Source organism: Leuresthes tenuis, unplaced genomic scaffold (genome assembly GCF_036924035.1).
Source record: "Leuresthes tenuis unplaced genomic scaffold, fLeuTen1.0.hap1 SCAF_17, whole genome shotgun sequence".
Classification (NCBI taxonomy): Eukaryota; Metazoa; Chordata; class Actinopteri; order Atheriniformes; family Atherinopsidae; genus Leuresthes; species Leuresthes tenuis.
In genome coordinates, this window is record NW_027325371.1 from 4990782 (window position 1) to 5013266 (window position 22485).

The following is a 22485-nucleotide window of genomic DNA, read 5'->3' on the forward strand; positions in this document are numbered from 1 at the left end:
CAAAAAAGCCTTCTACAGTATATTTGTTAACTTCTGAAAAATGACAGATGTATCACTCTGATGTAAAATTGTTTAAACACTGACTACTTATTCAGGAACTTTAAATCCTTCTTTTCCCAGCTGGATGTCTTTTTGTGATGCTTTACTTTTGTATATGTTGTCATTCACACTTAATTTTGGCATATTTTCTATGTATTTGTTGCTTATTTTGTAGCTCTTTTCTGGATTTGTCTCGCTGAAACTGTGGTCAGTGTGGCCAAAAAACACCAAGCCAATTCGATCCATCGCAGGTGATGGAAGAAATAAGGGTGACAATTTACTGGTAGCTGTTCTGCCTCATTTTACCAGAAACTGCAGAATGAATTCTGGCCTACTTAAAATTTGCACTGCGTATGTTAGAGGGCTGCAGACCTCTACCCCAAATAGCTTTTGGGGTCAGTGTACTCTGTGGGGATTTGTTTTGTGCAGAGCCACAGTGATGGATAGTTGAGGAATGATGCTCATTCCTCATGATTTGTAAACTTAATTTGGCGATTGTTTTGATAATTCATTTTTTGCTGGGTGGTTAACAACATAGGCTGCACGGTGGTGTGGTGGGTGGTGTGGCACCGTTGCCTCACAGGTTCGAATCCCAGCTGGGGTCTTTCTGTGTGGAGTTTGCATGGGTTCTCTCTGGGTACTCCGGCTTCCTCCTATCACCCAAAAGCAGGCATGCTAGGTTAATTGGTGACTCTAAAATTGACCCTTGGAGTTAGTGTGTGTGTGTGGATGGTTGTGTGTCTGGCTTGTGTCTGTGTGGCCCTGTGATGGCCTGGTGACCTGTCCAGGTGCCCTGTCTCTCTCCCAATGACAGCTGGGATAGGTTCCAGCCTCCCTGCAACCCTGAGTTGGATTAAGCGGGTATAGAAAATGGATGGATGGTTAAGAAGATTGTTCTGTGGTGTGACAAATTCAAGTGCATATCTATTAAAGCTTTAGTCCAACTTTACAGGTCCACGTGCATACGATGAAGTGATGAGTCTAAAATCTAAATTTATTAGACAAAGTTATCATTCCTCCTGGGCTGTTTCCTTTTTGACCTTTCCTGGTTACTTTTCTTGCCTCTCTCATACTGTTTCAATATTTTGTGTTAAGCTAACCGAGATAAATGTTGGTGATAACAACTCTGCAGTTTGAGAAAGGAAACAAAAAGATTTCCTCAGTTAAACAAGCCGTTATTAATAACTTTCTCTTTGTCAGTTTTGCAGCATGCAAACTCGTACGATTCTTTACTAACGTGGGATAAAAACTGGCCACATTAGCCTTTAGTCTTTTTTTTTATTATAACACATAAAACACGAATAATTGTTATAATGAAACCCGAGTTGTGTCAGTATTTCAGCTAAGCATTCAAAATGGCTGCTTGAATTTAAATCACCAGTGAATGGGTGGATACAGTATGAGTCTGCTCACTTGTCTGTTTCAAACATTAAACTTCTTCATTCCATCTCCTCTGCCTCATTAGTGGATGTAATGAAAGCTGTAACTGACTTCTGTGTTCCTCTCTCTGAAGACTTTCCACTGAAGCATCATCCTCGGTTTCATTATAAACTGTCTGTGTCTTTTATGAGATGCTCCGTCTTATAATGGTTCTATTTCTATATCATTTTAGTGTAATTTGGCAAATCCTACTCAGCAAGAGCAGGGTTACAAATCATGTTGGTAGTCAGTAGGCGCTCTGCACGCAGTTGAAACACAGTTGTCTGTATGCAGCTAAATTGCAGGAGTCAAGTGTAGGAGGCAGTTTAGGCTCTGTGTAAAATGAGTGGGTGAAGCTGTGGATTGATGAAGGTGGTGGGGGGGTGTCTGCCTGTGTGCTGGTGAGGCAGAGGATATCTTCCTCCTTCCATTGATTTTCCTGTCTTTGTGCTACTGTAGTAGTAAAATTAAAGCTCAGGTCCTGTTGCTACTTGAGAAACGCTGACCCTGTAAGTGTTGTGGGAGTGTTATGCAGTTACATCTATACTCAGTGCACGTTTTGTCCCTGGATTTTGTCCCGCTGTGGCTGTTTGTAGCTCAAATCAGTTTCACATTGTTGGAAGACTCCCAATCATCTGATTGGGAACAGCAGATTGATCTACCCTGTAAATCCCTTTCTTTCTTTCAGAATAAGCTGTACCAGAATAAAAGGAAGACTACTACCAAGCATATTGTTCTCCAAAATGCCTCGTTCATATTTCATCTTACTCCCACAGTAGCAGTATGTCTCATTATCTGTTGTATATGCACCGAGCCGCAGTTATGAGATACTTCCTGCGAAAGCTGTTGCCTATAGGGAGCCAGAATCTCACCAACAATCTATAAATTAACTGATAAATTAAAGACCACGTAATATAGCACAGAGGAGTAAAGCTACCTTATTTTAAAAGATAAGCCTGTCCACTTTATCAATAGGCACAGTTATGCAGAACTAAAAGTGAAGAAATTCAGGAATAAATGAATAAATACATAAATAAATCTAGAAAATCCTAAATATGTAAACTGTATAATATCATTATTATTAGTGGTAGTAGTTGTGTTTGTTATGGAAAGGATTTAAATGATTTTTTTTAAACAAATGAATTAAATAAGAAAATAGCTCAATATGTTAAAGAATAGATAAATAAGTGTAGAAATAAAAAAAAGACAAGACATTTGTGAGATCCAGGCACGATTAAACAAGGAAATAGATTACTTCTGAAATAAATGTATGTCAGTGTAGTTATTAGATAATAAGCTCTATCTATATGCAAATTGCTTTTATGTATTTATTGATTCATTTAATTTGTAATTGTGATATTTGTATTGCATTTAGATTTTGTCAGTTTTAATTCACAGTCACCTTTCAGTGGGGTATCTCCATCCATTTTTTTGTACCCACTTTATCCTGCTCAGGGTCGTGGGTTGGAGCTTTCCAGCTGCACTCGGACAAGAGGTGCGCCGTGGACAGACTGCCAGTCTATCACGGAGCCAACACAGAAGCATAGAAGACAAACAGCCATGCACACTCGCACTGACTTGCAGGAACAAATTATTCACCTCAACCTCCTCAACCTTTTTTTCTCAAGCTAAGCCCTGCTCCCTGCCACAGAATTCTCATGAAACATCTTCAAACTTTACCGACGTCCTCTTTACAAAATGATCAGTCACATTTTTCCATTCATAAAAACTAACGGACACTTCAGGGTTCCACACCTTTAATCAGGGATGAGATGTCAGGTGTGATGTTACTGGCTTTTGTTTCTCATAATTACAAAGTGCTGAAGTCTCTGACATGTAGCCCACGTAATGCTATATGGGAGAAATAAGTGAAGCAGCGTGTTTGGACAGTCTTTGTGCAGCAGTGTTTCCGTTGACAACTTAAAACCTTTTTGCATGTGTTATACCAGAAATACAGACGGTGAACTCATCATCACAGTAGAGATATTACACATCCTCCAGGCTGTAAATGTATAGCTCCAGCACTCATGACTCCTTTGATAAATATACATCTGTAAAATGAGTCTTAATGTCTCCCAGAAGCATGTTAATATGCAGAGTAAGTGCATGTGTTAGGATTTGCACACGTTACCACCAAACTGTCTATTTGCAGTGGAGATCGTGGTGGCTCCTCGATTGACAATTTTCCCAACTCTGTACTCTAATTTGCGCATGACTGTCATCTTTGTGCTAAATAATGTCAGATTCAGACCTCAGCATCTGCTTGTTGGTTTCATTCAATCAGCTGTTTGTACAGTATAGATTAGCTTTTTCGAGATTTTTTTAATGTTATGTTCTTTCCGGCATGTCATTCCTCAGTCTCTCTCTCTCTGCTGTCCTGTCCATTAAAGGCAAAAATTCCCCCAAAAATCTTTAAATGCATATGCATTTGTCAGCATGACGACCAACGTACCTCTGTGTGTTTTATGCCCCTTATCCTCACACAGAATTTTAATAATCCTGCAAAGGTGTTATAATTTTGTGCAGTGTTGACAACGATCAAAACGCAAGAAAGAGAAAGATCAAACTTCATTTAATATAATCTTGATATAATTCATATTTGATCAAAACTAAGAGTAACTATTAAGTATGGAGGTGCATTCGTTAAACAATGGATTTAGTGTACACATGCACAAGTCTTGCAGAAATGATCAAGTTTGCAGTAAGCATTAAGTGTGTGTTTTTTGTATTGTGTGTAACAAAGTCTGCATGAATGCATCTGCTATGAAACATAAAATCACAGTAATTCCAGTAAAGGTTGCGTGTCAAGAAAAGAAAAAAAATCTATAAATTTCTCAGTAAGCCATATTTTTTTCTGTCAAAGCCTCCTCAGGTAAAATACATCTCTGAATCTGCGCCCATGTGTGGCTCCTCGTCTGTGTCTGTGGTAGTTTTTTGTTTTTGTGGTCCAGGTGTCTTGGTTTTAGCGGTCTGCGTTCATTTTCCGTAGCTTTGGTGGTAGATTGTCCTCCAGCCTGCCTCCAGCTGAGAGGAGAGGGCTGTGCATTGGGACTGGAGCGGGCATCAGTGAGGCCGGCGGGCTGTGTTGGTACAGGTCTCCAGTGGACTGGGTCATAGGCTCAAAGCCCACTTTAAGGGACTTGAGTTGCAGCCGAGTCTGCGCCTCTGGACTGGGTGAGGAGCTGAGACGCTGCAGCTTCAGAGGAAGGTCCCCCGTGCTGCAGGCCTTCTCCGAGTGCTGAGAGCTGAGCAAAAGCACCTTCCTCTGCAGGTCCTCTTTTCCGGATGAACTCATTCTCTGCAGTTTGCTCGGCAGTCGACCTCCAATCCCTCCCTGACGGCGCCTTTCCTCTGAAGTGTTGATGCAATCCACAGAAAACACACGGTCACGCCGAGCACCGTGGCTCTCAGTTAGTGCGGGGGTGGGAGTGGATAAAGGGGAGGGCAATGAATTCTTCTCTTCATGCTCTTTGACGCTGTATGGTGGTGTTGGAACTTCAAATGTGCTGTGAAACTGAGAGTAGTCTACCCTGAAAAAACCTTCTTCCAGGGACATCACAGGCAGGAAACGATGGCCCCATAAAACCTCATCCTCAGTGTATGACGTCCGTGCCTGGCATGTCATGCCTAAAAGAGAATGACAGGTGAGTAAAAATCTTCTTAGTAAATGCCACAAAATAGGTTGCAAAGAAAACAATTATTGGCTGATAAGAAGGAATGAGAGAGGGCAAGCAGCATTCCCTTCTATTATCTCCTTCCTCTCTCCTTTATTACTTTCGAGGAGAGCTTCATCTTACTCCCTGAGTGATCATCTAGTTCAGTTTAGTCATGTACAAGAAATTTTCACACAGCAGCAAATGTTTTTAAAAGCATTTCCTGGTTAATTGGCAAAATCACAAAGCTTTTATGACCTATTATCACAGCTTCCTACTTCCGGGATGTCCAATCTACTGTAACAGAAAAACAAAATCACATGATTTAAAGGGTTGCAAGCATCTTGAGAACATTTTTCCACTTGACATCCACTCTTGTAAAATAATTTTCTTGAAATCTGTAAGTTTATACGATGTCCTTCATGATCGATAAGCTCTTTGTCCATATTTTTTTTGAACCAGTGACTCTGCTACAACCCGAGTTTCTCTGCAAAAGCCACTGTTTCCTGCAGAGTAGAAGTCTGATTGCATGCCTCCGAGGGATATGTGCAGTGTTATGTCATAGCCCAATGCTAGTCAAAGCTCACTAATCATCTTCATCTAGTGAAAACCTTCAACGGTCCAACATCAACTCAAAGGTAATTTTTAGCCTAAAGGCTTGGCATTAATTACAGTCGTGAGTGCAGGATAATTTTCCAGCTCTCTCCTCTTCTCCTACCAGGAAAAATGTCTGTATTTGACTGTTGATGCAGGAATAAGTGAAGTAGGGGCTTGTAGGTTTAGAGCCTGGCAGACATGCCAGTTTAGCTTTATCTTTCAGGCATCATATGGGTATTCCACCATCTGGTTAATGTTCACTGCGTCCTGTGAAAAATAAAAGCCCTCAGCTAAACAAACTACTGACAGACAGCGACAGGATGTGATACAAAATCCCTTGCTGTTGTCTGCACTGACACAGTTTACTGACTTCATTATAACAATCTGCCTTTTCAGGTAAACACCTTCTTGAATCAGACCACTGTAATAACTAAAAGGCTCATTTATAGAGAGACTTTTGTCATCTGCATAGTAGTGACACTAATTTAGAGTCGGGACTATGATGTTACAACTTTAAAGACTAAGTGGTCTGTTCTGAATGGTATACAAAGATGTTTAAAAAGACATTTTCTACTCAAGCATCCTGTCATCCTTCTTTTTCAGACTACAAAGCAATATTAATGGGTTAGAGAATTAATGGATTATCATGTAGCTGGACCTTTTTGAGGTGTGTCAATTAACTCACATAAAATCCCTTCTAATCATGTAGTACAGTCCATTAGAAGAGAGTGGTGGTTGTAAAGTCTGTTAAGTGATTTCTACTTAATTCTGTGTGTTCAGAACATTTTGGGGCTGCAACCTTTTAGATGTGGACATCAGTCAGTAGGGCTGTCATGATGAACTTCGAACTTGATGCTAATATTCAGGAAAGGATATGATCATTCATACCGTTTTCAATACCGATATCACTACTTCAGTACCAGTAAATCCTTTTCAATGGCTTATTTGGTCATAAACAGACTATGCTAAAAGAATAAAGTGGTAGTATATAAGAGAAACAAAGATTATTAAGGCATGCCACTGTGGCACCTTCCCACGGGTTTGTGCAGAGAAGTGGATGTGTTCATTTGTGGATCTAAATCTAACCGCAGTGAAACACTCAGAGAGAGGCCCAAATTTGAATGCTCTGTTGGCAACAAACTGTAACAGACCTGCTTATCCAACTCAGGTTAGCAGGGGGGAGCTGGAGCCTATCCCAGCTGTCATCGGGCTCGAGGCAGGGTACACCCTGGACAGGTAAGCCCAGACCATCAGCCGTCCACCACCGTGCTTGACAGTTGGTGTTTGTGATGATATGCTGTGTTTGGTTTTCTCCAAACGTGCTGCTGTGCATTATGACCAGTTACCTTCACTTTGGTCTCATCTGCTGTGATGACCGAACTGATCCAACTTTCCGGGACGTTCATTCCTGGGAAAATTGGTGACTGTTTCGAATGTTTTCCACTTGTATATAATAATATTTCTGACTGTAGAATGGCCTTAAAATCACACTTGTGGTCAAATTTGCAAATGTTCAGTTAATCAAGTGCATTTGGTTAGCAGCACCTGGCTGTTACATAATCAATCCCCTCCAGAGAATTAATTAATTAAATGGAGTGTAATGACTTGATAGGTTGGTTTGATTTAAGACAAGCATCTGATTTTTAAAAAAATGGTATTTATCACAGAGAATAATTAACTAGTAAATCTAATTTCACTTTGATTTTACCTAAAATAGACAGAGATTTCTGTTTATCTGAACAGGACAGAGTCAGAGTTAGTCAGTGCATTAAATCAGAGACGAACAGCAGCCATTATGAGAACACTGAATGGTAATAAAAGCGTCAGATTTAAATGATTACATTTTTTTTGGCAGAGAGCTTCTTCTGCTTTTTGCTGTGCTAATTCTTCTGTATTTTTCCAAACATGTCTCCCCTTACTAAAAAATTAGATGCGAGTGAAATGATTTATTAATTGGCTCATTTTTACAGACACGCCGACAGAGCTGAAGACGAAAGCTGGAGTTACCAAAGTAAGTTAAGGGCTATTCTCATAATCTCTAACTACACCTATATTATGTGTGCATCTGTATGTGTTCTTGCTGATGTCTCTCTGTTTGTGTTAGTTTTAGGAATAGGTACCCTGGGTATGTTTCACACAGTGTCTTACGGTTCATCCTTGAAACACTGTGCATCTGGTTAGGAATCAGTCTGGAATCAAGTGAGTTTCTGATTTCAGTTTGTCTTGTTAAGTCAGGACTAAACCGATAAGAAAAATAATCCTGCAATGGATTTTGTTGTCACTTTTTGTATCAACTAAAATGTTTAATTTATGTTTAGTTCACAACAACAACAATGTTTTTAGGACTTGAGCTAAAGTTGGCAAGTTTTGGAACCTCTGTGTGGTAATCCTTTTAGTCTGATTGTGATTAGTGGAGGAGACAATGAATGAGCTGCACAGCTGGGACAGTGGCAGCCGGATGTGTAACGATGGCTGTTTCGGAGTTGGGGTAAATGTGTAGTATTTTAGTGTAAGCATGACAGGATGTTCCCTCCTCTGCTCCTTAAACTTCTGGTTGCACCGAGATTAATAGTATTACAAGCAGAGCACAGGCTGGGCTGCCTGCCTCTCTGCGTCCCTGCTGATCCATCCCTCCTGCTCTGAGCCCATTAAGCTCTTTGCTTTCACCTAAAACAGTGGCAACGTGTGAGTTATGCAAAATGGATAGAAGCAGTGCTGAAAACAAAGAAAGGAGATGGATTTGTTTGTATTTGACTTCAGGGAAGAATCATTCCGTTAAACATGCAACAGGCAGAGCAGTGTTGCTGCTGAGGGTTCTCCAGCAGGGCTGTCTGTCGTTATCAGGCTGTGCATTAACCTCTGCTCAAAGCTGTCATGAAAAGAATGCAACAGAACTTCGACTAAAACCTCAGCTCATTCATCACAGTGACATGCATCTACGTCTACAGGCTTTTATTATGCATAGAGTAGGCATAAACTGATTTGGCAGGAATGAAATAGTCCTCGTAATTCAATAAGAGAATCATTCACGTGTGTTGTTCTTCATTCAAATATGCAAAGCTGGGATGGTGAGAAAATGAGATTTCACAGAGTCTGTTATAAGTGTTAGACAGCGATGTTATGTGCATCAACGATTGCATTTTGACTTGGAGTGAGAAAACTTACGAAAAGATGCAAAGGTGTGATAGAAAAGGATTTCTTACCAGTGGTCTCCACGATGCCCTCGAGGATAACAACAATCTCAAACTGTTCGTTCATGAGGGAGCGCTGTGACAAGTCGAAAAAGGGGCTTTTGGGGTTAATTTCATGGCAAATGGTAAGAGGGGACACCAAGAAGAGCTGGTCTGCACCCGTCCCAAAACCAACATCCAGCTCACACTGATCCAGAGGCAGGAACTCACCCTCGGGCGTCTGACGAGACTGGACGAAAAGAGCGAGAAAGAAGTGAAAGACAGAAACAGAAGGAGGAGCCGAGGAAAAGAGGAAGGAAACATTAAAGAGAATATTAGACACGTTATCACAAAATGAGGTAATCGTTGGTTCTTCTGCTTTCATCTGGTTCAGTTCAGTTCTTAAATACAGCCACAGAAGTGTTAAGATCTTAAATTGAAACACGCTATCATTTGAAAATAAGTCATTATGAGTGCAATATGACACAAGTTGAGTTTTAAAATAGCAACATGAAAAATGCACTTTAAAGGAAGTCATCACAGGAACATATCCAAATCCGGTTTTATTTATCAAAACATGCAGTGATTTGCATACATTTACAGAATAGGAATGTAAATATTAGAATATATTAGACTTTGAAAATTAAATTCTTCCTTTTAAACTCCATAAGTGTGCAGAAAAAAATAATCACACAAAATAAGCACATTTCATACACAATGATACAATAATAGGTATAGAATAGACATGTTGAATACAAGTGGAGGAGGAACTACCATTAAATTGTAACATTTTAAACAGTACTTTTATCTGCAGGTCAAAACTTTTACTGAAAGGTAAAAGAAATGTATCCATAAATATGCAAATGAGAATGATCTTACATACAAGAGCCAAAATCAGAGAAAATTAACACATAAATGTGTATATTTGCTTTTGTTTCACTCTACTGAAAGAATTATATGTTTTCAAAGCAAAAAAAGCTCAATATATGATAATTTGGAAATAAAAAATGGTGTTTCCTCTCATGGTTTGCTGTCTCACAGTTGAACTACTGTAGATAATTGGCAGAAAACAGCACATCTTGCATTGTTTTATTGTTGCTGTTATGGAGAGATCAATGTATAATCAGTACGTTACTGTTCTGAGCTTTAAAGACAAGAGTGTTCCTGAACCTGGGAAGATGTATGAAGTGATATAATAGATAAATAGATTCTTGTAGATTTATTTAAATTAAACAAGCGGAGAAATTTTGACATGAAACCTAATAGAGTTTGTCAATCTTAATACTTAATACTTAATGCTTCAATCCACCTCTCCATCAGTCTAAAAATGCAAAGATGTACTGATCTAAATAAGCCTTTAAAAGGTGATGGAAGCTGTGGCTAAAACTCGGTGTTCCATGCATCTCTTTAAGAATTTGTAGGCGGACACATGAGACAGCTGTGTTTACACGGGTATTTGCCCACAAAGTGTTAACTGGTGCAGAAGCATTTAATTGTCCAGATGATTTTACGAGTCCTGGATATATTTTCTTCTTGTTTCCTGATTGATTCTGTCTGATCAATCACTTCACCTTGACACTTCACCTCATGTCTTCAATAAGTAGTCTGTTTTGTCTTTAATATTCACCTGTAATATGTAATGCAATAGCCATCCACTTACACACACACCCACACCTTTCCTGTCCTCTTCCACCCCCAAATGATCGAGGCAGATAGCCACCCTTCCTGGTTCTGGTTCTGCTGGACGTTTCTTTCCCCCGTCGCCTCATCCACCCTCAGGACGGAGGACTAAATCAAAGCAATGTTTCGATCCAATCTGTTTTTTTTTTTATTTGGCATTGTATGAATTGGACTTATCTAGATCTACTTTATTCCAGTTGATTAGATTGTGATTGCATCACAGTGAATTGGTCTAGAGTTGGATAGAATTGGACTGTATTTTTGAAGTGCCTTGAGATGACATTTGTTGTGATTTGGTGCTAATAAATAAATAAAACTGAATTGAATTATCAGCATGCTAGCATACCCGATCATGCTTACATCTGTCTTCAATCTCAACGAAAGCTGTTGCACTATAACCACTTTTTATGAAAATTGTGATAAGAACGATACATCGATATTGTGTCGATAATACACACTGATAATATCGATTTGATCTCAGCAGAGAAAATCAAAATATTCTTTTGGTAGTTGAGGCACAAATAAAGAAGCAGGTAAAGAACTTTTTAAAAAACTGAATTAGCCTCCAAACAATGTTCTAATTTTTTTTATTATTATTATTGATATCGTTATTGTGATTTCTTGAATGCTTTTAGTGAGGATAAACATGTCGTGACAATCTGATATCTTGACAGCCTTAATCTCTATTAGACATGTGCAAAGTTTGGTGATGGGATCTCTCTTGTATGACTGTATTATTTTGATTAAATCTGACCACAGACTACCTTCATTTGTACCAGTGTCTCCTTGTTTCCTTCAGTCTTTGGTCTGTATTCAATCCTATATAAATTTTCTGTATTTTTTTAATGATTTGTTTTTTCTTTCTTTTGTATGGAAATGTATTGTATATTAGTTGGACACCTAAATGTATCTGTTCCTAGATTATATGGTGCCTTTTGTTGTTTCTTTGTTAGCTTAAGTCTTATCTAATTACGCAATTATATATATCTGCTTTTCTGAACTAAACCTTGACAAGATGTGGTAAAACACACAGTTGGCCTAATGGCACATATGCACATATGCTCATATCATGTTGTTTGCTCATCCCGTGTTTGGCTGACCAGTTATAGCTCACAGTCCAACTCACAAAGCTGCCAGAAGATAACAGCAACTAGATCTCTGTCACACACCTGTAAAGTTTCCACTGATGTGCTATTATGTTGACATAACTGTCCACAGAGAGACATACACACTGTCCAGCGTGCTCAAAGCCACGTGTGCTAGTTTCTGCTACAATGGATAGACCACACACACACACACACACACACTCACTCAAAGCGATGCAATCACAGTTCATAAAGAACATTGTACATTTCACTTCTACCTCATTCTAACCCTAAAGCTTCTTCTGCACTGCAGCTCCCAGTCAAATCCCAGTTTCATCCTGACTTGTCAGGGATATTATTCTATAGTTTATCCCTCTGAGATGCAAACTGTGAATGAGGTGTGAGTAAACAGACTTTGTATTGCCAGAAAATAGTGCTTTCTCTTGCTCCTGTGCATATCAATGAGATGCTCCTCAGGATTTGTGTTGGAGGGGACTGTCATCTCAGCTTGGGAATTGTTTACATGTTGGGCACTCAATCCTGTTTAGCATCATTCCTCCGTGAGGGTTATCACGTGCTAGCTTAAGGAAATTGTACATTTCACTTCATGTATTTGTCTCTCTTGATTAAGAAGATGGATGACTGTATGCAAATACTGACAGGCAAAGCTCCCGAGACAGGCCCCGTTGGCACGCTGCTGCACTCCTCTGGGCACAAAGATTCACAGATAGTTGAGCTCATCTGCTGTTTTTTTTGTGCTTTGGTAATCTGACATGTTGTCCTCGCAACAGATTTTTCTCTAGGAACTCTGACACCTGCAGACAGGGGTTTTTCTTATTCATTTTCTACATTTTGGGAGGAAATGGTGAGGAAGCAGCAGATGTAGATCAATGCGTTTCTGTGTAAAAAACTGTACCTATTGTGTCTAATTGCATGCTAGCCTGGTAAGTCTCAACTCTGCTGTTAGCATAAGTAAGGTAACCTGTTTTTTTTTCAATGGTTTGAATAGTGCTCATGGTTTAAGACAGGTGATAGATAGAATTGATTACACCTTAAGTGTTCTGATCTTCGTATTTAACTCCTCTCCGTGGTCTGCCAGGTCACCATCAATCGGTATCCTCTGAAGAGAAAAGGGTGGAGGAGTTTGTAGGCTGTCAAATCGACTAACGAGCCAGGTCTTTCACCTGCCAGACACCCTCAGCGTGAGCAGTACATTTAATAAGAATGAACCAGTCTTCGCATTTCACCACATGCTTTCACGATAGAGAGCACTGAATGGGTGAATTAACTGGACCAAACAACTGATCTCACAGAAGAACATGAAATAAGCACTGCTTCTTTAACACCGCGTTACGTGTGGAAGTTATGTACCAGCACCGCAATAACTGTAACACCGGAAAGTCAGTTAGCCGCTTTGTTTTGGTGGGGGCATGAATTCCTTCACTTGATGGATGTAGTTTGAAGACCCACAAAACTCCATCTCACTTCCCGGATGGAAACGTCATTATGTTTCCTTATTTTCAAGTTTTTCTTAGGCTATAGATTCAGTCTGTGTTTGATCAGGCAAAAAATTATTTGGTTAATTTTAGGAAAAGATATAGTTTGGATATCCCAACGTTACCAGTGTTGAAACATTGTACTGGCATTTGTTAGGTTGGGTTACTTTTGGTGGTAGTTTTCACATATTAAGTGCCTAAACCATGTAATGTGGTGAAATTGTGCTCATGTCAAATGTCCTGGTCAAGACAGAAAGCAGCTTGATCAGCACTTTTTACAGTGGATGCTTGATTTACTCCCCGATAATATAATATATATATAGTGTGTTTGTATTGAATTGATAAACCAGAAACAACAACAAACATGTTTTTATCAAAATAAAAGGACATAAAACCATCAGAGGAAGTCATCATCAGTCTTGCAGGTCAAACCGGGGCAATCATAGTCAGCCAAAACATTTTCACTCTGTTTTTCCTGCAAACTGCCAACAGCTTTTTTGAATTTGTGTAGATAAACCGGCTCCCTCAGATTCAGCTGGCTCTGCTGCTGATTCCAAGCAATTGGAGCAGCATATTAAAATGCTAAATTTCCCATTATAGTGTGGGCTTTAGGGATGGTGAAAAGGATCTGGGGAATGAGGGCGGGCTGCATGGCCTTTCTGTGTGACGTTTGCGTCTCTTCTTTGAACCTGAGTTTCTCTTCCTGTACTCCGGCTTCCTCCCACTGCCCAGAAACATGCATGTTGGGTTAACTGTTGAATCTAAACTGACAGCAGGGCTGAATGTAAGCATTTGTGGTTGTTTGTCTCATTGGTCTCTGTATTGGCCCTGTGATAGACTGGCAAACCTGTCCACAACCTACTGAATATTTCTGAGTGATGTAGGCCAGAAGGTAGGGTGGAAGCCTTGAGCCTAAACCTAACCAAAGGGAAAGAAAACGTAAGCAGAGAAAAGAAGATTCTCACGCGGGAGCCACAGCTTTCAGGGCGAAACTAAGAGGAAAAAAACAACATTTTCCACAGGCCTACAACAATTATCCCCAAACAAAATCAGCCAAGTTCAGCCATGTTGCAAGAACTTTTGCTCTCATGGACAAATGTAGCCACAGCTTGTGCATCTCTTCACCATAACCAAAAGCCACCTTCAGGTATATTACCTGAGTTTATTAAACAGTTATCTGACACCCTGGGAAAGAGAACAACCTAAAAATGTTGTTTGCCATATAAATGACATTTGTTCTGCTGCATCATTTTAGTAAAGTTTTGGTCCACAACGAGTTGTAAAAACGCAAGAATGGCTGCATCTCTTCTCCTTCAACTGAGAGCACATTAAAAACAAAACTGGTGATTGTAGCCAACACTTAAATCTTTTTCTTTTTCTTTTGGACATGGAAAACAGATTTAATTGTAGCTCATGTTAGCAACCTGTTAAGTAGTCAGACTATAATCACTATAATTCTGCTGTAGTTCTCCAGTTTATGTCCTAATTAAACAGAGTTGACAACACTTGTGCTGTGCAATGACAACAAGAGACGGAGATGAAACAAAGTTGAGCTGAGCTGCCAGCAATTGGACAGGCTGCCGTTTTTCAGCTTTATCCACTCCAGGGAGAATATGTCAGAAAAGATTTGTATTTTCTTTCTGTCTATTTTTTTTGGTGTGAAAATCTCCACCGAGACCGAACAGAAGGCCACAATAAAAGATGTGTTTCAGGTTTAATTTAGCCCTGGCTGTAGAACTGACAGGAACACGAGGGAAAAGACATTAATGGGACATCTGTTCACACACATAATTGAGTCTTGAGCCCCAAGAAAAACATGGCTCATCTCTGTTTTGTTTGACTAATTATTGTTCACTTCACTTCAACTCACAAAGCAGAAAAGATTTTGGGTAACTTTTTTTTTCTGTTAAAGTTACAACAGTTACTTTTTCATAGAGCTTTATGTTGCAACTAAATCGAACGCTTTCACACAGTTACTTCTCACCATACAAGGCGCACTTCTTCACTAAGGAAGTGCTGCACCAGGCAATGTCGGGCCCCATTTCTCAACGCCTCAAGATTATTTATTAGTCACCTTTTCAGATGCAACGGTGTGTAATAACGTACTGATAGTAACAGTAGAGCCTTGCCAAGCTCCAGAATTAAAAATTAGAAAACAACAAACACTGCCAGTAAATTGCTTTGTGTGCTCGTATGTGTTTATTTCCATCTTCTTTCTTGGAATGAATCTTTATTCTGCGTGGCAGAGGAGGACAGATATTGTTCCACGTTGTTTTTGGCCTGTGGTTAAAATAAAATACTGTAGCTAGGCTTTACTCAGGAACAATCAAGTTGAGTTTTAGTATTTGTGAGTTTAAATCTTGACCGTAAAGGATCATGCAAGCCTGCTGGGTTTTTGAGCAGGTACGTAGGAGGAAATATCTAAAGGCAGGAGAAAATTGAACTCCCGCACACTCTCCTTGTACTTTCAAAACACTTTGTTGAAAATACAACATTCTAATCCTTTCTCCATCAGAAGGTAAAACTTGTATTTCCAATACAAAAGAACAGCGTTAGGATGAGTCTGAAAGAACTCTTACCGAGGTATATGTGCTTGTGTATTTCTAAGCGTGTACACTGCAACAAAACAACCTTTGCAGAATTATTTAAGTTCAGACTACAAACAGGAGCGGAACATGAGCAGCCGAGACTTTGAAGGATTTCTTGCTCCGAGGATCACTAATCAATGACAGCAGGGCATCAAAGACTCTCTCTTCAGCGCTCCTCAACCTGATCATAGAATTGAAGTTAATCAATTCTAGTTTTAGTGACTGTGTAGTCATCATTGCAACCTCACATGATGATGATACATTGAAAATATTGAGAAAAAAATTTTTTGTACGGTTTCTGAAGCCCTATGAGCCCTCTCTATCAATTCTACCCTGTTTCCATCTCCAGTGTAAAACCAAATTCATCATTTCTGCTAGGATGTTCCACCAGGATGCCCTCCGAGGCCATCATGGATACCCAGCAAAGCTGCATGTCAGCTTCCACTGGTCTGTGTCGCCATTCTTTCTGCCTCCTGTCACCCGGCAATCATCCATTACAGCACAGAAAGTCTCTGGTGTTCCAAAACCATATTATTTGTAAAGTCATTTAATCATGTGATTGTTGTTTTCACATCACTTGTAGAACTCAAGTTTGTATTTCTTCTTTTATGTGTCAAATACCCACAGAAATTCAGTTTATGGCCATGTGTAAAAAAGAACCACCTCAAACCCTCAAAAAGAGACAGCAGATATTGGATATTTTTACCAGGATGATGGATATTATGTTGTTAGTCTTGCAAATGACTCTATGTGCAAAATGTCACCTCCGTCAACCCTCCAATGCTGACCAGCTGAGCAGCAGATTTCCACCTGGCTCTGCGAAGTATCTGCACAGTTTGAGATAAAACCCAGCCAAAAAGCCCTCTCTGGTTTCCTGGACATCAGTGAAGGGAAAGGGAAAACCAGAACTCTGCACACAGACGTGGGCAGATGGCCACAGGCCCACTTCAAACCAAAGGTCAATGGGTCTGTGAATTGCTATCAGAGTGGTGAAAGACTGGTGTTTTTATCCTACAAAGCAGAGCACTTCTGTCTACATTATCCACACATTACAAGTGAGGTATGGTGGTTATTTTAGTTGACATACAGAGTAATGACAGGCTTGTCGCAACATAAAGGGCACTGTTTGTCCTCTCTCCCTCCAGCATGAGTCTGTATAAAACAAGAAGGTGGTTACATATATTAACCCTTTCTTGCTGCAAAAAGTGGAGGCTTCTCTTAACTTCCTTGGAGTTCGAGTTGAGTCTTTTTCTTGCATCTTAGTTGTTCTCACTGAGGACCCTTACAGTGCTGCCTGCGTCTCTTGTGACAGTAAATGATTTTATAGCTTGTTTTAATGACCCAAATGCTCCTTCTTCGAATACTAGTTTGTTTCCTCGAGACGTTGTGTTGATGTGTTCACATGGTGTGAAATCGTGTGCACATTAATTCAAACCTGGAATGAAAACCAGTCCAGTCAAACCAGCATGCGAGTACACAGCTCAGACTCTGAGTGCACATGTAACCTACTGGCAGTGATCTCTTTTATCTTTCTGTGATTATAGTAACGATCTGAATATGATTTACAAATGATTTATTAGTCTAAACCTAACATATTTCAGTTCTTATGACTACGGAGGCAGGTCCTCTTCACATCGCAGGAACTGCAGCCAACTGTGCTTTTTGTTTGTTTGGTTTTCCAGTTGGACAACCGAATAGTTTTCTGTATACAATGAGAAGTTCGTTCAGTATTGAGCAAATTATGTTTGATGCTGTTTTGACTGTAACAAGAGACGGAGCAACACTGGTATTTTCCACTGTGAACTAACTGCAGTTAATATGTCATTCAGGGTGGAGGAAAAGCTGGTCATTGTGGTCAGTGTTGTCCTGAATCATTTTAATAACAACTTTAATGAGCTGAAACAAAAAAAAAATGTGTAGATGCAGTTTATTTTGAGAATGGACCAACGGCAGCAAATACCTGCCGAGTCAGAGCTGAGTGTGCAAGTGAGTTGCTCAACATGTCAGACAACCGATGACCTGAGTGAGAGAGGTTGAGGTTCATTTCTGCAATTTAACTCGTATCTGCACAGTTAAAGAAGAACTGGAGCAACGGTTATGGTTACACTTATTTTATCAGACATCGTACTCGGGTAGACAATTTAACTGCAGTCAGCTTGGAGTTCAAATCATACACATAGAGCTAAGGTCTCAGATCAGTTTTTTTTTTTTGGATTCATGGAAAAGAATGTAAGCGATACATATTCACTTTGTTATAGACACAGCCAGTTTCTTAAACTTGCAGAGTGTTTCTATATAATTTATCTGCCTGTAAACTCAGAACATTCTATAATATAGCATGACTGAATGAGGGCTGCAGTTCAACAGCACCACCAACATCTCTACACAGGGACTGCACTGCAGGAATTAAGCTTATAATATCATTTAAATGTGATGTTTAATTAAAGATTATTACCTCCTTAACAGTGCCTTTATTCCCACTGTGACTCACCTGATTTTATTCTTCTCTTTTTTTGTTTTTATTACATATACTTTTGCGGTTTGTACTCTGGCAGAGCTGCTGTGTTGGTAGAAGAATCTTTGAAGCGAAAGAACAAGGTTAGACCACAAAGCCCTGGAGCAAAAATACAAAAAAATGTACTAAGGAGCACACAGTGGATGCTGTATTTATTGTCTTCCACACAGAGGAAGAGTATAAAAATGTTGTGGAGTTGGCAGAAAGGTTTTGAAGTCTTTTAGTCCAGAACAAAAGGTAAAATAATGTTGGCTCTTGAGTATAAAAATGTAGATAGTTAATCTTTTCTCCCGTGCAAATCCACATTATTCAAGCACTGGTTGCCCTTGCTTTAAAAAATAGCCTCACAGTTTGAACACAGATCAGCTTGCTCCTGATCTACAGATGCCATTTGGCTTTAAAAATTCACATAACCATAAACAGCTGGAGTGTTTTATATTGACTTTCTTACATGAGAGTCAAGGGAAATGTCCGTGTAGTTGTGTGATTATACTTTGTGGCTATGGGACTGTTCACCTCCTCCATAGTTCAATCCTCCCCGCCTCCCTCTCTGCCTGCATGCATCATTAAGCCGACCAACACTGTGCTCGATGTGGCGGCGCGGAGGAGAACACGGACATAAACAAGCTCCAAGCACCTCACTAATGCTGTTTGTCTTCTTTATAGTCCATTTTGCTCACTGAACATGGATGTGGCTGAAAGGAGCTCTATTATGGTAATTAAAAGAGGAGTCAGTGGAGCTTGCTTCTGTTTGTGGTCATTTGTGTGCATTGCTGCTTGTTTTCAGAGTGTGAGGTTCATTAGCTGAGCTCACTCCAAAACTCTGCTGAACTCTTTATTAGTAATGAAGACACAAACTCCCACCTGTATCACCTTATATTGTGGTTCTTTTGGATCCATGTTTCATATCTCAGACTGTATCACTGAAGTGCCTTGAGATGACATTTGTTTTGATTTGGCACTATGTTAATACAGTGAATTGAACTGAATTGAAATTTAAAGAAAATAATACTTTTTACATTGATGACCATAAACGGCTTTGAAGTTCCCACATTCTCTACCAGCAGTGCTGTTTTACCCGCTGACCACTGAATTCAACTTTCTTCCCAAAGTGCTGCATTTCTCTGTCACATCTTCTTTCTGATACAACCCTTTCTGTCACTAGCTGAGGAGGAGCCAATGCTGGAAACAGTCGATCATCCACGCTGCAGCGCTCCCAACAAAGACTAGCATAGCCTTTGCTCTCTTATCTAAGTGCTTTGAGGTGTGTCTGTCTGGCTGCCACTCAGCTCCACCATCCTGAAGCTATGGATTATGGTAATGACACCTTAAGACTGCTTTGTTAAACAAGGTGTATATGTGTAGCAGGACCTGCTTACAATGAAGCTGAGGATAAAAAAATGCTAATTTTAACCTTTGATGTGCAATTTGGAGCTGTTTCCTTTCCTCGTGTGCTCAGATGAGAAAGTGAAGAGAATAAAGACTCTTCAGAGATACAAGCTGTCAGTCAAGAGTGCAGCCATACTGCAAAGAAAGAAACAGCTTATTTTTTAGTGTCTCATAAGCTTCAGTGATTTTGCATGAGCTGACAGTGTGTCACACTTCAGAGAAAAATGGTGATGGAGATCTCGTGCAACTGCAGACAGCTTATAAGTCACAAGAAGTGAACTTTGTTCAATTGAGATGTGTATTCAGTGTAATTATTCCATTGCATTACTTTATTGGTTAAAGAGGGTTAGGTTTTACGCAAATTCTGCTCCTACGCGTGCTTCACTTAGTTTTATTCAGTTGCTATCATCTCGTGCTTCTTACCTTTATGACCTTGCACCTGATCTGCGCGGACACCATATGGCTGTTACGCAGGTTGCCCACGCGGAACATGAGGCACAGTTTGCCGTCTCGTTGAGAAATCACCGCGTCCTGGCTGAACATGAGCGTCTCTGCGCGTTTCTTAGGCTGGGACATTTTTATGAACATGCAGCCGATGAGGAATGCATCCACTATGGAGCCCAGCAGCGACTGGAACAAGAAGAGGATGATGCCCTCCGGACACTTCTCTGTAATGTACCGGTAGCCGTAACCGATCGTGGCCTCCGTCTCAATGAAGAAGAGGAAAGCAGAGGGGAAGTTGTAAACATTTGCTACGCAGGGAGTGTAGGACGAGTCGTGGCCGTGATTTAAGTCCCCCCTGATGTAGGCAATGATCCACCACATCGATGCCATGACCAGCCACGCGATGGTGTAAGTCAGGATGAAGATGAGTAGGTTCCATCGCCACTTCAGGTCCACCAAAGTGGTGAACAGGTCAGAGAGGTACCTGCTGGTCTCCCCGCCGAGGTTTCCGTGCTGCACGTTACAGCGACCGTTCTTCTCCACAAAACGTTGGCGTTTCTTCTTGACTGGAGCAGAAAAAGTACTGGCCCGATTTGTGTTAACCACTTGGTAGTCTTCTCCAAATTTTCTACGAAGTGCCGCCATTTCAGCTCTGCTGGAGTGAACGAAGCAATGCTCGCAGTTTAATCCATGTTGTGCTTGTTTTAGCCTCAAAAAGACTGGTTATCTGCAGTGCGTAAAACGCGCCATGGTCACTTCAGCGCGCGCTGTCCTCTTTGTAATAAAGGAAAAAAATCGCGTTTCTGTGCTTTTAATGCACAGCTGATCACCTTTTGTTTTAAAAACAATATTCACTATTCCTCCAGTTATTTCACAAGACATCAGAGGACTGGCTGTAGCCGTGCGCTCTGCTCAGCCTCCTCTCCGTGGCGCGAAGGAGCTGTCTACCATTCACAGCTTCTGGTGGGATGTTGAAGATAAAGAGGGAAGTGAGTGAGTGTGTGAGAGAGAGGGAGGGAGGGAAAGGGGCAGGGAGAGAGGAGGAGAGTTACACAAGAGGAGGCAGCGAGGTGGGCAGTTGCTTCTCCATTTGTGTGTAGTCCAGTCGGTCAATTAGATCAGCGTGGGGTTTAATTCTGTATTAATCAGTGAGTTGATTAATTTATCATCAATTATCCTTGAGAGCCAAGTCTGTATTTACACCGTTTTTCTGTGTGATAAACAGCTCTGAGAATCTCACATGAAAAGTAATGTTGTTGAAGGTCCTTTGTTCTTCTAAGTTAGACTGTGCCATCTACTGGCTGGACAACCCATGTGCACATCTGATCGAGTCATTGGTGTGATGGGACAGAGTGGGGCTGATTTACAACAGGTAATCTTTGTGCTTTTTTTAAAAAGAAAATGTATCTGTACCACTTTTCTAAGCAGTTATGTAATACATGACTGAAATAAGCTCACACTTCTCATTTGAAAGTTGAACATTTACATAAAATTCAATTTTCTAGACTATAACTTTGATTAGATTAATTTTTACCACTTCCCATCCAAAGCCCCTCCCCCTGTTTCTCTGACATTAAATCAGTTATTCTGCTCTTTCCTCTGAAGCGTTTCTATTGATTTAGTCATTGGATGTGTAGTGAGGGATTTCCTGGACTACTTTTTTCATAAAAAGGATGACTACACCCTTAGACCTGATTTACCCTCATTTTAATCAGACGACACATAAAAACCTGCACTGCATGTAGGTGCTGTTATTGTTAATTAATGTATAATAACCTTCACACTGGAAGAATAAAGACGTTTTTGACTGATCTCCTTTCACCTCTCAACTGTTCTTTGTTCAGTCTTTTAATCTGTGTTGCGACCCAGAAGGAGTGTCTCTGATATGATGGAGGCGGGCGCTCTGAAAAGCAACGTCAGTCATATCATGACATCATTTACTGATGAAGTGCTCTTAGGATACTCTTCACTATTTAATCTCTTCATCAAAATAAGATCCTCTCCTTATAGATAAGATCATAATAATTATTCTTATGATCTGAGTTCATATTGATCCGTTTTAACCGAGAAAGCAACACATTCTTGTTTAACTTGTCACATGCTGTCATTTGGTCAAGAGCCCTTTTGTATCAGTTTCCAGTGCTTTTATCATAACTTTTTGATGCACAGGCATCTGCTCTACAGCTGCATATGGAAGTTATTCTGCGACAGTAAGTGAAGCGGCAGCTGCAGCGACAGTAAGCTGCTACAGGAAAACGTCACTCAATAGGGCTCACTTATCATCTATCGACACTAAATGTGTGAGGATAAACACCTGACTCTAGGTTTTCTTTCCAATATTACCTCAAATAGAAATATCCTGTCTGAGAGGAGCATTTGTTACTTTGAGACTGAACTTCTGTATTCCTTT

At 40.2% G+C, this 22485-nt stretch overlaps 1 protein-coding gene across 1 annotated transcript; it reads right to left on the bottom strand.

Moving 5' to 3' along the window:
* Positions 1–4014: 4014 nt before the first annotated feature.
* On the bottom strand, positions 4015–21056 carry kcnj19a (potassium inwardly rectifying channel subfamily J member 19a). The gene is made up of 3 exons (XM_072369285.1): positions 20055–21056; positions 8912–9128; positions 4015–5085 (listed from the first exon to the last, which is right to left on the bottom strand). Exons 1-3 carry the CDS (start codon positions 20718–20720, stop codon positions 4421–4423), a joined length of 1548 nt encoding a protein of 515 aa, XP_072225386.1. The 5' UTR covers positions 20721–21056; the 3' UTR covers positions 4015–4420.
* Between the last annotated feature and the right edge of the window lie 1429 nt (positions 21057–22485).

What these genes read in the sequence shown, in the direction of transcription:
- kcnj19a (XM_072369285.1), bottom strand. Translation starts at nt 20,720, where the DNA reads ATGGCGGCACTTCGTAGAAAATTTGGAGAAGACTACCAAGTGGTTAAC. An exon ending in TCAGGTGCAAGGTCATAAAG is followed by an intron (nt 9,129 to 20,054) that starts GTAAGAAGCACG and finishes CTTTTCGTCCAG; the next exon opens with TCTCGTCAGACGCCCGAGGG. An exon ending in GGGCATCGTGGAGACCACTG is followed by an intron (nt 5,086 to 8,911) that starts GTAAGAAATCCT and finishes ATTCTCTTTTAG; the next exon opens with GCATGACATGCCAGGCACGG.